General features: G+C 44.8%; 1 protein-coding gene across 17 annotated transcripts in view; it reads right to left on the bottom strand.

The window, feature by feature from the left end:
* The window catches only part of ARMC9 (armadillo repeat containing 9), a 203956-nt gene that overhangs the window by 114758 nt on the left and 73439 nt on the right, over nucleotides 1-15759 (bottom strand). For all 17 annotated transcript variants that reach the window (XM_077957876.1, XM_077957877.1, XM_077957875.1 and 14 more), the window contains 5 exons: nucleotides 15612-15702; nucleotides 13641-13764; nucleotides 9645-9784; nucleotides 7975-8051; nucleotides 3989-4063 (listed from right to left, as the gene is read on the bottom strand). In XM_077957876.1, the coding sequence (XP_077814002.1) occupies nucleotides 3989-4063; nucleotides 7975-8051; nucleotides 9645-9784; nucleotides 13641-13764; nucleotides 15612-15702 (507 nt within the window). The remainder of the gene's footprint in view (nucleotides 1-3988; nucleotides 4064-7974; nucleotides 8052-9644; nucleotides 9785-13640; nucleotides 13765-15611; nucleotides 15703-15759) is intronic.

The raw sequence follows: 15759 nt of genomic DNA, 5'->3' as shown, positions 1-15759 counted from the left end.
ATCATCCCTTAGAGGTCACTCTTACAAATAATTAAGTAGGCAACTGCCTAGGTGATGTGTTAAAAGTTTCCTCTTCTCAGGCTAAAAGGGGGTTCCTCCCTGGCTTATCTCTTTAATCTCTGTTAAATGCCAGGGGGAAGCTTATTCTACTTACATCTTTTTTTTGGAGACGGAGTCTCACTCTGTTGCCCAGGGTGGAGTCCAGTAGCATGATCTCGGCTCACTACAACCTCTGCCTTCTGGGTTCAAGCGATTCTCCTGCCTCAGCCTCCTGAGTAGCTGGGATTACAGGTGTCCACCACTATGCCCAGCTAATTATGGTATTTTTAGTAGAGACAGGGTTTCTCCATATTGGCCAGGCTGGTCTCGAACTCCCGACCTCAGGTGATCTGCCTATCTCGGCCTCCCAAAGTGCTGGGATTACAGGCATGAGCCACCATGCCCCGTCATCTACTTACATCTTTATGTAAGTAATCCACATTTCCTTTTCAAAATCAAAAACTCACATCCTATCTAGAAACCCACGTCAGAAGACATAAAGGAAAATATTAACAGATTTGGCTATCATTAAAGCTAATGTTTGACCAAAACCAACATAATTTTTTTTTTTTTTGAGTTTTTGAGACAGAGTCTTGCTCTGTCACCCAGGCTGAAGTGCAATGGCATGATCTTGGCTCACTGCAACCTCTGCCTCCTGGGTTCACGTAATTTTCCTGCCTCAGTCTCCTGAGTAGCTGGAATTACAGGTGCCCGTCACAACCAGCTAATTTTTGCATTTTTAGTAGAGACGGGGTTTCACCAAGTTGGCCAGGCTGGTCTCAAACTCCTGACCTCATGATCTGCCCACCTTGGCTTCCAAAAGTGCTGGGATTACAGGCATGAGCCACAATTTAAAAAGACAAACTAAAATTGAGAAAATATTTGTAGTATTTTTCAAAAGAATAATAGCCCCTCACTTCTCTTGTGCTTTTTTCTTTGACCCACAATTACTTAGGAGTATGTGGCAGCCAGCCCCAAGGTAGCCCCAGTGATTCCACCTCCTGGAAGTCACACCCTTGTTCAATCCCCTCCACAGAGTACCAGGGTGGGTCGGTGTAACCAAGAAAATAAATGCGGTGGTATCTCATTTCTGAGAGTAGGTTTTTCTAAAAGACTCCAGGGCTTCTGTCTTGCTTACTTTCTCTCTCAAATCACTCATTCTAGGGGAAGCCAACTGCCATGTCAAGAGAAGTCTTATGGAGAGCTCCAAGGGGGAAGCAAATGAGGTCCCCAGTCAACAGCCAGAAGAAAACTGAGGCCTCCTGCTGACAGCCATGTGAGTGAGCTTGGAAGCAGAGGCTGAAGTCTCAACTGTAAACTGAGCAACTCTTAGTCAGGACTACTCTGCTATCTTGAATGTTTGACCCAGAGAAACAGTCATTGGTAGCTTAGTGACAGGGATATGTTCCGAGAAATGTGTTGTGAGACGATGTCATTATTGCATAAATATCATAGAGTAAGTGGCAAACCCAGATGGTATAGCCTACTACACACCTAGGCTATATGGCATAGCCAATAAGATCCTAGGGTACAAAACTGTTCAGCACGTGACTGTGTTGAATACTGTAGGCAACTGTAACAAGGTGGTATTTGTGTATCTAAGCATCTCTAAACATAGGTAAGGTACAGTAAAAATACAGTATTATAATCTTATTGGACCATTATCATATATGCAGTCTTTTGTTGACCAAAATGTCGTTACGTGGTGCATGACTGTAATTTAAAAATTCAAGGGCTAGGCTCAGTGGCTCATGCATGTAATCCCTGCATGGAGGCCAAGATGGGAGCATCACGTGAGCCTAGTAATTTGAGACCAGCCTGGGCAACATGGCAAGACCCCGTCTCTTAAAAAAAAAATCAGCTAGCTGTGGTGGCACACACCTATAGTCCCAGCTACTGGATAACCTGAGGCAGGAGGATGGTTTGAGCCTGGGAGATGGAGGCTGCAGTGCACTGTGATCAGGCCACTGTACTCCAGCCTGGGCAAAAGAGCAAGATTCTGTCTCAAAAACGAAAACAAAAATCAGCTGGGCACAGTGGCTCATGTCTGTAATCTCAGCGCTTTGGGAGGCTGAGGCAGGCAGATCGCTCGAGGCCAGGAGCTTGAGACCGGCCTGGCCAAGATGGTGAAACCCCATCTCTACCAAAAATACAAAAATCAGCTGGGTGTGGTGGTGCATGCCTGTAGTCCCAGATGCTTGGGAGGCTGAGGCAGGAGAATCGCTTGAACCCAGGAGGCAGAGGTTGCAGTGACTCAAGATTGTGCCACTGTACTCCAGTCTGGGTGACAGAGCCAGACTCTGTCTCAAAAACAAAAACAAAAAATTTGTTTAAGCCACTAAGCTTTGGGGTAAATTGTTATGCAGTAATAGATAATACCCATGTGCTGTTGATTTTCCAAACATTTAGGGGTTTCCTAGACACCTTACTGTTACATTTATATTTTTCACCATATGTCTTCATTATTTATCCAATCATTTTTCCGCCCCATTTGCTCACATTGCTCTCCTTCTGCAACTCCTATTGGTATCTGTCAGACCTAATGTTGTCACATAGGTCTCGGAAGCTCTGTCCCTCTCTTCCGTCTTTTTTCTCCCTGCTCTGGGATCTCTAAGGGCAGTCCTTCTCTCACAAGCTGCAACTGTGACTCTTCCTCACGTGGCCCCTGTCCTCGGCTTCACTTCTCGCCCCCTCCATCCCTTTGCCCTGGTGTCTTTCCTCCATGCTGCATTTCACACTTAGAATGTTACCTCCATTCTTTCTCTTCAGCCTACATGTTTTTTCCTCTTCTTTGCCTTGGTTGGCAATCCCTTTCTTTCACTGAAATGACCATAATGCAGAATTTCAGCAAGTTTATTTCCCCCTGTTCTGTAGTGACATTTAAAAGCAGTAGGCAATTAAGGTCCATTGTTTAGTGTAATCACATAGAATGGTTCTTAAATTAAGTTTCATCTCTGGTGTAACTCTTATTTTATTTATTTATTTATTTATTTTTGAGACGGGGTCTTGCTCTGTCGCCCAGGCTGGAGTGCAGTGGCCGGATCTCAGCTCACTGCAAGCTCCGCCTCCTGGGTTCACGCCATTCTCCTGCCTCAGCCTCCCAAGTAGCTGGGACTACAGGCGTCCGCCACCTCGCCCGGCTAGTTGTTTGCATTTTTTAGTAGAGACGGGGTTTCACCCTGTTAGCCAGGATGGTCTCGGTCTCCTGACCTCGTGATCCGCCCGTCTCGGCCTCCCACAAGTGCTGGGATTACAAGCTTGAGCCACCGCACCCCGCCTTCTGGTGTAACTCTTGATGTAATTTTAAATGATCAACGAGAAGATTTAGCAATTCCTCTAAGTAAGCAAAACCAATTAGAAGAATGTTTTATTGGTCCCAATGAGAATTTTGCCTGTGTTTTGAGGGTGGAAATATATTTCCTTTCGTCACAGCATTTAATTCACTGTTAACCTGATTTCACATGGTGGAAAGAAAAAGGACAAAACTCTAGCTGTTTTGCTGATTAGATCTAGCAACATTTGTCCTTTCAAAATAAGATACTAATCACCTGAGGTTTGTTTTTTACTTCACATACAAGTGTTAACATACACATTAAATACTGAGTTTATTATTTACCAACCAAACCAAGTCCTAGACAGTTTTAGAATCTTTTCCATTTGGTTGCCATCAGAGTGTCTGTAACTTTGCAAAAGTCAGCCTGCTGGGAACTTTTTAACACTTTAATTTTTAACCATTTAGGAGTTAGGGATCCCCTTGAGGATCTGATAAAAGCTACAGACTCTCTCCCCGGGAAATGGCAAATATACATTTCGCCTACAATTTCAAGGAGTTTGTAAAGGATCTGAGCCCTTCTATGGAGCCCAATCGAGGAAGTCTTGCTCTAAAAGCTCTGAACTGTAACTGTGGCACTGAAGGAAGCTCATATGTTTCTCAGGCACGCTTTCTTACCATTGCTCTTGCTTCCTCACGGATGGATGGAACAGAAAGGATGCTGTACAAAGCTCCATTCACATATGGCTGTATCTTTAAGGGAAGGAAAAAAACCAGTTATTTGCAAGTTTTCAAATACTGCACAACTCTATATCAAACACCACACCTCAGAACAATCTGGCAAATGGGGAGAGTGGGTGTTCCCGTCCTCGCAGCTCTCCTGTGCTTCAGGATGTATGTTCCCAAGTGACAGACATCTCCATCTGCATGTCCAAGTGACAGCTACCACTGAGTCTAAAACCAAATTCGTCACTCCCTCCCAAAGCTTACTCCTGCTGCATTTCATTGCTTAATTAAAGTTACCTTTAACCTCCTGATCACTCAGGCTAGAAACTCTGGAGTCATCGTTGATTTTTTGTGGTTGTTGTCCAGTCTCCAATGCTCAGTCTTCAAGCCTCTTTGATAGGAATCCCTTTTTTCCATATCCACTGCTACTGTCCTTGCTCAGACATCATCGCCCATGACCTAGGCTACATCAGATCTCCAAACCAGTCTCTCTACCCTCAATATTCACCCTTTAATGTAACCATCAGATCACTCCCAACATTCTACAGTATGGGCCAAATCATCCCTCTCTCCGTCTCAGAAATCCTCCATAAAGCCCAGTAGGAAAGGCGGAACTCCTTGGTGTGGCACACAGGATCTTCAAGGCGTGGCCTTTATCTCATCCCCTCTGCTTCTCCCTCCCTGCCACCACAAAGTGTCCATACTACCTAAGGGATGGCCCCCACCAGGCTGTTCCATGTCTCAGCCAGGTTCTGGCAGTTCACCTTGCCAGGAATGATCTCCACACATACAATGAACCTTGAAAACTCAGCCCAGACACGTCTCCTGGGAAGGCTCTCCTGAATCCACTCCTGCCTCCCTGCCCCTAGACAGGGTGCTCACTTCCACTTGTTGTACATCCCTCCACTACAGCACTGGAGGCAGTATCCTTTGAAATGCATACTATGTCCCCTCTATTCTGAGCTTTTTGAGGACAGGACCCACGTTTTACTTGCACACACTGGGCGTAGAGCATGGCAGGTGCTGATAAGCAAGTTCTCTTTCCAGCAGGCTGTACGCTTTGCCCGCCACAGCAATGGAGGAGGGCTCCTTTCCCACTGCCCTCCCTCAGCACTGGACTTGATTAGCACTTTCAACGCTTGCCAAGCTGATGGGTAAAAAAAGGCATCCTACAGTTTTTATTTTCAGTTCCCGATTGAACTAGCATGATTGAACATCTTTTCACATTTCTGGGGCAGCACGATTCTGTGAACTGTCTAGTCATATCCTTTATCCTTTTTTTTCGACTGGATTGCTTGACTTTTACTTATCAATTTATACCAGCTCTTCATCTATTAGGAACATTAAACTTTCGTCACATGTGATACAACTTTTCCTCGGGGTTTCATTCATCTTTTGACTTTGATTATGGCATCTTTTTCCAATCAAAAAATGTAATGTTCATATAGTCAATTATGTGCATCTTTTTTTTTATTTCGGTTTTGTCTTTCAAGATCATGACTACTACAGTGTAGTAAACACATTTCTTGGCTCTAAAATATATATATACACACACATATACATACACACAGATATACATATGTCGTTTTTCAAGCTCATTTTCTTTTTCTTACTTTTTTTTTTTTTTTTGAGACAGAGTCTCACTCTGTCATCCATGCTGGAGTGCAATGGCACAATCTCAGCTCACTACAACCTTCATCCCCCAGGTTCAAGTGATTCTCATGCCTCAGCCTCCTGAGTAGCTGGGATTACAGGCACATGCCACCACGCCTGGCAAATTTTTGTATTTTCAGTAAAGATGGGGTTTCACCATGTTGGTCAGGCTGGTCTTGAACTCCTGACTTCAAGTGATCCTCCCGCCTCGGTCTCCCAAAATTGCTGGGATTACAGGCGTAAGCCACCATGCCCGGCCTATCCAGCTCATTTTCAAAGCCAATGCATTCGTAACAGGTAATGATATGATTAGAATCCTTTGGTTTATTAAGTTTTCAGAGCAGACATATTGGTTCCAGTACTTGAAAACCAACCTTTATTATGAGATGGAAGAATATGTTTCCCACTGGTTTCACGTGCCTGAGTTGAATAAAGTGAGGAACAGAGTTCATTCAGGCCTAGAAGTAGTTAAGAGCTCACTAGTTTTAAAATATAAAGTGAATGTCACAAAGCCACCAAACATCCACTAGCTAAAGAAGTCACCCCAATCAGTGAATAGGGCTATTGTAAAATGTGAATGGAATGACCAGAGTGGGAGCTGTCTGCTTGAATTGGGAACAGACGGGCCGGGCGTGGTGGCTCATGCTTTAATCCCAGTACTTTGGGAGGCCGAGGTGGGTGAATCACCAGGTCAGGAGTTCAAGACCAGCCTGGCCAACATGGTGAAACTCTATCTCTACTAAAAATACAAAAAATTAGCCAGGCGTGGTGGTGGGCACCTGTAATCCCAGCTACTTGGGAGGCTGAGGCAGGAGAATCGCTTGAATCTGGGAAGCGGAGGCTGCAGTGAGCCAAGATCACACCACTGCACTCCAGCCTGGATGATAGAGTGAGACTCTGTCTCAAAAAAAAAAAAAAAAAAAAAAAGAAAGAAAGAAAGAAATAATTGGGAACAGACGTGTGGAAACCAAGTGGCACTCAATCGTATCCTGCTCAGATATACCCCTGGGTCTCATCTGTCTAAAGTGGTCAGATTTTTGTTGAAGCTTGGCCATGGTTTCTGCAATGGCATTTGTAGAAGGCAAGTGAGAGAACAATCATATTTGATTATTTGTTTTTGTTAATTTGTTTACCCACACCTCTACTTTATTTAAAAAGAGCTTGAGGCCCATAGGTTGAAAACTTAGAAAAGAACACTAGGTGTTGGGGAGACGCTGGTGAGAGCAAACGCTAGTATAGCCATTCTTTTTTTTTTTGTTTTTTTTTTTTGAGGCGGAGTCTCGCTCTGTCCCCCAGGCTGGAGTGCAGTGGCCAGATTTCAGCTCACTGCAAGCTCCGCCTCCCGGGTTTATGCCATTCTCCTGCCTCAGCCTCCCAAGTAGCTGGGACTACAGGTGCCCGCCACCTCGCCTGGCTAGTTTTTTGTATTTTTTAGTAGAGACGGGGTTTCACTATGTTAGCCAGGATGGTCTCGATCTCCTGACCTCGTGATCTGCCCGTCCCGGCCTCCCAAAGTGCTGGGATTATAGGCTTGAGCCACCGCGCCCGGCCGTATAGCCATTCTGGAGGACGATTTGGCAGGACTCAGTGACCTGAAACTGACGTATGCTGGCAGCCAGCCGTGATGAGTGTCTACGCATCCCTGGAAGCTCTGGCACAGGCTCCCGAGGGGCAGGTGCGGCCATGTCCACTGAGGACTGCTGTGGCAACAGAGAGTGGGAGGCACCCAAAGTGTACAGGCTGGATAAGTAGAATGGCAGGGGTGCAAACAAGGGGCTATTTTGCAGTAGTGACACTTAATGAACTAGACATATGTAAAGCCACATAGAAAGGTCCTAAAAACACAGGGGAAAAGCCATCAACAGAATGAGACCTAGAGGGTAATCTATTTCTGTAAATTCAATACACATGTACACAGTATCATATGTCTTTTAAGGCTCCATCCACATCCACAGAGATACATTAAACATACCAAGGGAGTGGCATGTGAGGGAGGAATGTTGGGGGCTAGATGATGAGAAAAAGCAATGCCAGAGGGGCCGGGCACAGGCCAGTGGGCCAAGCAGACGGGGACAGAAAGAACAACATCCTGCTTCTGACTTCCAAAATTCTAAAAATTATAAAAGATTTCCAGCTGCTTATGAAAATCCCCGGAGGAGGGAGAACATGTACAGTTTTCAAATACAGCAACCATCCTGGGCCAGCTGTGGGCCTGTGGGGTCACAGGCATTGGGTCCCCAGTGCAGCCTCCCCTAAGCCCAGGGCCAGTAGTGCTGAATGAGTACCTCATGGTTTTCATGGCCAAGAAGATCCGAAAGGACTTTGAGCACGAGGCCTGCCACCTTGGCACACATGTTCTTCCCTATGGGAAACAAACCAAAGCTAAACATGACATGTCTAAACCCAGAAGCAGAATTTTGGGTCATGTGGACTTGGGGACAAATCTTGGCTCCTCTGCTCATGAGCTGTATGACCTCGGGTGAGTCACATAACCAGTCTGGGCCTCAGTTTCCTCCTCTTTACAACAGAGATTACTATTCATACCTACCTCAAAGAGTGATGCAAAATTAAATAAACTAATGTATGTAAAGGACTCAGTGTAGCATACAACCTCAGTGCTCAGTAAACCACCCCAAGTGGTGGCTATTACTCTGGTCAGAGCACAGAGCGAGTCATTACAGTGAAAGCACAATACATTATAGAGCAATGTTCTCCCTCCCACGCACGGATACCAGCATCACGAAGACCATACAGGCATTTTAGTAGCTATAAACGTCATCATAAAAATCACCGCAAATAAGGTGGTGATGATGAAGAAAAGCTAATTCTAATCTGATCAACGTATTAGAAGTTAGGACTTCTGGCTGGGTGTGGTGGTTCATGCCTGTAATCCCAGCACTTTGGGAGGGCGAGGTGGGTGGATCACTTGAAGTCAGGAGTTCAAGATCAGCCTGGCCAACATGGTGAAACCCCCTCTCTACTAAAAATACAAAAATTAGCCGGGCGTGGTAGTGGGCACCTGTAATCCCAGCTACTCAGGAGGCTGAGGCAGGAGAATCGCTTGAACCTGGGAGGCAGAGGTTGCAGTGAGCCAAGATCACACCACTGCCTCTAGCCTAGGCGACGGAGCGTGTCTTCATCTCAAAAAAAGAAAAAGAAAAAAAGCTAGGACTTTTTGCACATGCTATTCTTTAAAATGACTGAAATAATAGTCATTTACTCAGTCAACAACACACAGTTACGTGGTTCAGTCTACAAAGTATACGGAGGTGAAGATGCTTCCAACAAGTACTCCTGAGTCAGCTATTTATCCAGGGGGCCTTTCTCTCCAAACACTGGATGCTCAGGCTGAGGAAAGCCAAAGCCTAGACTTGGCATCTCTTCTAAAGAAGCTTCTTTCATCCCAGGTAACAACTGAAAAGAGATAGTACCTGTACCTGGAAAAGCTAAAATCACCGCCTTCAGTGATCAAGTATATAAATGACTGATCAAGTATATAAATGACTTATGCCCACAGGAGAACCTCCACCTCCAGGGCTGGGGCAGGGAAAAGCACGTGATTCACAGCAGGAAGTGTGGTTTAGTGTCACTGCTACTGCGGCCAGCTTAATCCTATAGGATCTTGGGAACACACTTCTTTGTCTTCAGAAAAGCAGATCATATTCTTAATTGCCTACCTTTGAACAATGCAATAAAGAAAAATGTAAATGAGCTTAGTCTCCTCTTAATGTGGGCACTACATAGATACAAGACATTTTTTCCAGGGTGAGAAGGGATTTTGTCTTCAGGGATTCAACAGCTTGATACCTAGTTGGAAATGCTTTCCACTCTTTTTTCTGTTTTTAGTTTTCTACGAGACTAAAAGCAAACCACATCATGCTCACTAGAAACCCAGCTTCAAAGGTCAAGATCTCTTCCCCTTCTTGCAATAGAATGAGGGTTGGGGGGCTGAGACCTGCGCTGCGGAGACAGAGGTTCATAAGCAAAGCCACCGAGTACTCCAGCGTGTAGTCAGACAGGCAGTCGGGGTCCTTTAGAGCATCAACCAGCCAGAAGATGAGGCCGTCTTGAATCATCGCTGTCTGCAGGGGGCGCCTGGGAAGAAACAGCCTACTGTAAATAAAAACTGCCAATAAACGTTTCATATAAGAGGAAACAGTAGGCTGGGTGCAGTGGCTCATGCCTGTGATCCCAGCACTTTGGGAGGCCAAGGCGGACGGATCACCTGAGGTCAGGAGTTGGAGACAAGCCTGGCTAACATGGTGAAACCCCGCCTCTACTAAAAATGTAAAAATTAGCCAGGCATGGTGGCGGCGCCTGTAATCCCAGCTACTTGGGAGGCATGAGAATTGCTTGAACCCAGGAGGCAGAGGTTGTAGTGATCTGAGATCGCACCACTGCACTCCAGCTTGGGCAATGGAGCAAGACTCTGTCTCAAAAAAAAAAAAAAGAGGAAACAGTAATGTGAATGTATATCAGAAAAGACAAACTTACTGAAGACACAGACTCTGAGGAATATTTTTGTTAAACTCATACAATTGAAATAACAGAAGTTCTTTACATTTCAGGGATATTTATTAACGGTTTAAATAAAGATAAGGCGGTAAGGAGGTCTCCTACTTTGAAAATCTCCTTTTCAATATTTAAAATTAGCATAGCATTACTTCAAATATCTAATAAATATTCATTAGTAGCTTTTGGTTTACTTAACTCAGGAAACAGGACCATAGACATACTTCTTTGACAAATAGGTTTTTTCTTTTTTTTTGTGATGGAGTTTTGCTCTTGTTGCCCAGGCTGGAGTGCAATGGCACAATCTAGGCTCACTGCAACCTCCGGCTCCTGGGTTCAAGCGATTCTCCTGCGTCAGCCTGCCAAGTAGCTGGGATTACAGGCATGCACCACCACACCCGGCTAATTTTGTATTTTTAGTAGAGATGGGGTTTCTCCATGTTGGCCAGGTTGGTCTCGAACTCCCGAGCTCAGCTGATCCACCCGCCTCAACCTCCCAAAGTGCTGGGATTACAGGCATAAGCCACTGCACCAGCTGACGAATAGATTTTCACCTAAACTCTCTGTAATCCAGGTCTAGGCACTCTGGGCTGCATGAAAATAAAGAAAAAAAGGAGGAGCAAAAGCCTAGCTTAGCATCATTTTGATTCACATTTCTATAGAGTAAGTGTAGTTTAATGACCTGGTAAATGCAAATTATAAGGAATGATTTTCCACCCAAAGTCCAGGTGTAGAATCCTACAAAATTCAATACCCCATCAAAATGTGTGATGGTGAATATCATCAGGTTAGCCTTAAGAATTGCTGAGACTAAGTGTGGTATCATTATGAGATGCCATCTGGATTAGTAGAAAACTGACATGCCACAGAGAAGCCAGATCTGCACATCTCCTGATGAGCAGATTTTGGCAAAACCACTGCTCAGGACAGAACAGCGGAGCCAGTTTATTTGTTCATCCTGTTCTTAAACACTACACTGACCCAATCAGGGTGGCTTATTAGAATACGGTGAAGACTGCACTCTCTTGGTAACTAGCTATCTTCTCCATTTATTGCAGAGACTCGGGAAAACTGCAAAAAGGTTAAGCACATTTACAGAACAAAAAAGCTTAAATTATCATTTGGAGGAAAAGATAAACAGGCAGTAAGTATTTGCATTACCAGAAGGAAGTATTTTTTTCACCATATCTTATATCTGTTACTTAACTATAGTTATTGAATTTCTAAAAACTTCCCCAAAATGGTCGACACTGAGCAAAGTTCTCTCTATAAACAAACAGAAATGAAGTGTTTGTATGCTCTGAGGAAGTAATGACACTGCAGATCACTTACAGTTCTTTTCAATTCATATAGTTAGAACAAAGAATTTTCATTAGCAGGGAGTTGGCAAATAGTAGATACAAATACCTATTCCTTCCTCCACTAAACACACACATGCTTAGACCATTTCACTTTGCAGGCTTCTGGTTACTTGTGAGTCAGTCGAATGTTAACCACATTTGATGGGAAGAAAGTGTGTTCAGAAGAGGTCCGACAGAAAAAAGTTGAAGACTCCAGGGACTAGAGTTCTCAAGAAAGTCAAAGAGAACTTCAGGTGATCATGAGAGAATAAAAACTCTGAAAAAATTACCATATGTCCCAGCAATTACTCTCCCAGATGCCAATCCATGAGAAAAGGAAACATATGTCCACATGAAGACTTGTGCTGAAACGTTCACAGCAGCATTATGCATATTGGCCAAAAATGCAAACAACCCAAATGCCGATCAACTGAAGGACAAACAAACTGGTGTGGGCCGGGCACAGAGGCTCACGCCTGTAATCCCAGCACTTTGGGAGGCCGAGGAGGGTGGATCACGAGGTTAGGAGTTCGAGACCAGGCTGACCAACTTGGTGAAACCCCATCTCTACTAAAAATACAAAAATTAGCCAGGTGTGGTGGTGCGCGCCTGTAATCCCAGCTACCCAGGAAGCTGAGGCAGGAGAATTGCTTGAACTCAGGAGGTGGAGGTTGCACTGAGCCGAGATTGCACCACTGCACTCCAGTCTGGGTGACAGAGTGAGACTCTGTCTCCAAAACAAACAAACAAACAATGTGGTATAGCCATAATGGAGTATCATATTCAGCCACAAAAGGAATGAGGCCCTGACATATGCTGCTACATAGATGAACCTTGCAAACGCGATGCTAAGAGAAGCCAGTCACAAAAGAGCACACGCTACATGAGATCCATTTATATGAAACGTCCAGTACAAGTCAATTGACAGAAAGCAGATTCGTGGCTACCAGGGCCTGCGGGTAGGAATGAGGAGTGACTATAAATGGGTATGAGGTTTCTTCTTGTGGTGATGGAAATGTCCTAAACCTGGATTGTGGTGATGACTGCACCACTCTGTAAATACACTAAAAATCCTTCAATTGTATGTTTAATATGGGGAAATATTATGGTGTGTAAACACATCTCAACAAAGCCGTTAACTGACGACTATGGGGCCAGGTGCGGTGACTCACGCCTGTTAATTCTAGCACTTTGGGAGGCTGAGGTGGGTGGATCACCTGAGGTCAGGAGTTCAAGACCAGATTGGCCAACATGATGAAACCCCATCTTGGCCGGGCGTGGTGGCTCAAGCCTGTAATCCCAGCACTTTGGGAGGCGGAGACGGGTGGATCACGAGGTCAGGAGATCGAGACCATCCTGGTTAACACGGTGAAACCCCGCCTCTACTAAAAAATACAAAAAACTAGCCGGGCGAGGTGGCGGACGCCTGCAGTCCCAGCTACTCGGGAGGCTGAGGCAGGAGAATGGCGTGAACCCGGGAGGCGGAGCTTGCAGTGAGCTGAGATCCGGCCACTGCACTCCAGCCTGGGTGACAGAGCGAGACTCCGTCTCAAAAAAAAAAAAAAAAAAAACCCATCTGTACTAAAAATATAGAAATTAGCCCAGCCCCATCAGCTCCAAGTCATGACAGTCTAGGCTGAGCCCATGGGGTGGGCTGCTGGGATCATGGACAAGGTCAGGAGGCCCTAACCCTGACTTCCACAGGACTGCCTCTGACACTCTGCTGGGATGTGCATTCATGTGTACGGCTCCCATAGGGGACTGGAAGTAACTTGAGGGCTGAGGCTCTATCAGGTCTGATACATGTATCTGTCTCTAAGCCCTGCACATGCCCCGAGACACAATCCTGCATGGCTGGCACTTGATAATGTCTATTAGGAAAATCCAATGGTGCTTTGAAAATGTCTTCCTCCATCTCCAGCAGCCTCAAGCAGGATAGTTTAGAGGATTAGAGATAAGCTTTCTAGTTCTGTCTTAGAGAGTCATCCAACCTCTCCAAAGTGTAGTGGAAAAATACCATTTACCTCCTGGGTTGCCATGGGAATTTTAACTCAATCTGATCTCACAGGAGATGCCGTGACCTACTGCACAATCATTACCTGAGGCTGAACTTCTGCAGGGCCCCAAGAACATTCTCCCTGGTGATGATGTCCTTGTCCTCCTCCTTCAGTCTTCCCTCCAGCATTCGCAGCACCTTTGTGTTCTGGGCAAGGTAGAGGCGACCTGATGATACACCAGAGAGCAAACAGGTGAAAGACAGAAATAATTTATCTGGTATGCTACAAAACCACTTTCCATGAAAACTTACTTTGCATATAACACAGTAGAGTTTGGGTAATTTTATGTTCTAAAAAACTTACTGGGCAGGGTGCAGTGGCTCACGCCTATAATCCCAGCAGTTTGGGAGGCTGAGGCAGGCAGATCACCTGAGGAGATCGAGACCAGCCTGGCCAATGTGGTGAAACCCCGTCTCTACTAAAAATACAAAAATTAGCTGGGCATGGTGGCAGGTGCCTGTAAACCCAGCTACTTGGGAGGCTGAAGCAGGAGAATTGCTTGACCCTGGGAGGCAGGTTGCAGTGAGCCGAGATTGCACTACTGCACTCCAGCCTGAATGACAGAGCGAGCGAGATTCCATCTCAAAACAAACAAACAAATAAACAAACAAAAACGTACTGGTTGTGCAAGGTGGCTATGCCTGTAATCCTAGCACTTTTGGAGGCTGAGGCAGGTGGATTGTCTGAGCCGAGGCATTGGAGACCAGCCTGGACAACAGGGCATAACCTCGTCTCCACAGAAACTAAGGAAAATTAGCCAGGTATGATGATGCACACCTGTTGACCCCGCTAACTGGGGGGCTGAGGCGGGAGGAACATTGCTTGAGCCCGGGCAGTTGAGGCTACAGTGAGCTGAGATCATGCCACTGTACTCCAGCCTGGGCGACAGAGTGAGACTCTGTCTCAAAACAAAAACAAAAACAAAAACAAAAAAAACCACAAAACCCCCACAAAATTTATTAAAAGATATTTCTTCCAAAAGTTGGTTTTATTCAATGAAATATCTGATGACTAGAAAAACCACTCTTCTTGAGAGCTAAACATAATTCATTGCTGTGTTCTTGTGGGGAGCACTGTCCTTTTTTTCCATGAAATCCTGAACCCAACAGTCAGATCTACAAGGAGAAAAGAGGGGTAGATGTGTGTGTTATGAGCCCTTAAGTCTTCACAACAGAGGCAGCCAAGGAATGCTTCCGTCCACACTCTCTGTACAAGGCCTGGAGAAGAAGCAAGATGCCATACCTGGGACCCTGTAATAAGCCCAGAACGGTCACTAGCCTGCTATGGACTTCTGAATTGATATGGAAGATGTTAATTTCAGACATAAGTTTCAACAGTATTATCATATGAATGGTCCTCAGTAACATATCCTGGCGTATCATAAATGTCTGCCAAAAGGATGGAAGAATGAACGAACAAATGAACAAAGTTTTGGAGTATCATATATTCATAATTTGAAAACTCCCTTTATTCACATTATAAAGAGCTCAAATAAATAAGAACTTATGGAAGATAATGGCACTTTGCAAAATCATTTTAAATTCAGTTATGGGGGCATGTTATTTTCAGAGTTTTCAAATCCTTTGATTTAAGAGGTCATAGTCTTCCGAAGGAAATGGTGCAGTGTTTATTGGCGTCTGCTTTGTTTCACTAAGCTTATTTTGCCGTAATTGTTTCACGTATTTTGCCTTAAGTAGGAAATTATAGAAAATGCATTCATTACTTGTGATATACTTGAAGGCAATATAAAATGTTGCTATGTTACAAAACCAGAAAGCTTTATAAAATAAAACCGGGAGGTTTACAAAATAAACCCCAAAACTGTCTAAATGTGCTCTGACATAAATGAAAGCAATATGACAACAATTTTCACAAAAGACCTTAGATAAATTAAACAGTAACAAACTGAGGAAGCGTCATGTCCAAGAAACCTGGGAGGAACGCTCATTTTCAAAGGAAAAAGCACACCAGTGTGACCAAGCTCTTCTCTTTGAAGCAAAGCTGATGTCTCACCTTCTGCCAGTGACGCAAAAGCATTGATGAGCCTGGCCATGTACTGCCGCACCACGTCACTCTTGGAGTGCAGCAACTGAAGCACACTCCTCTGGGGGAAAAAGTCAAGAGGAAAAACAACAAGGTTAAGAAAAGGGAGAGATAAACA

Source organism: Macaca mulatta, chromosome 12, assembly GCF_049350105.2.
Source record: "Macaca mulatta isolate MMU2019108-1 chromosome 12, T2T-MMU8v2.0, whole genome shotgun sequence".
In the NCBI taxonomy this organism is placed as follows: domain Eukaryota; kingdom Metazoa; phylum Chordata; class Mammalia; order Primates; family Cercopithecidae; genus Macaca; species Macaca mulatta.
Note: the sequence above shows the minus strand (reverse complement) of the source record. Positions and strands in the feature narration are given on the sequence as shown.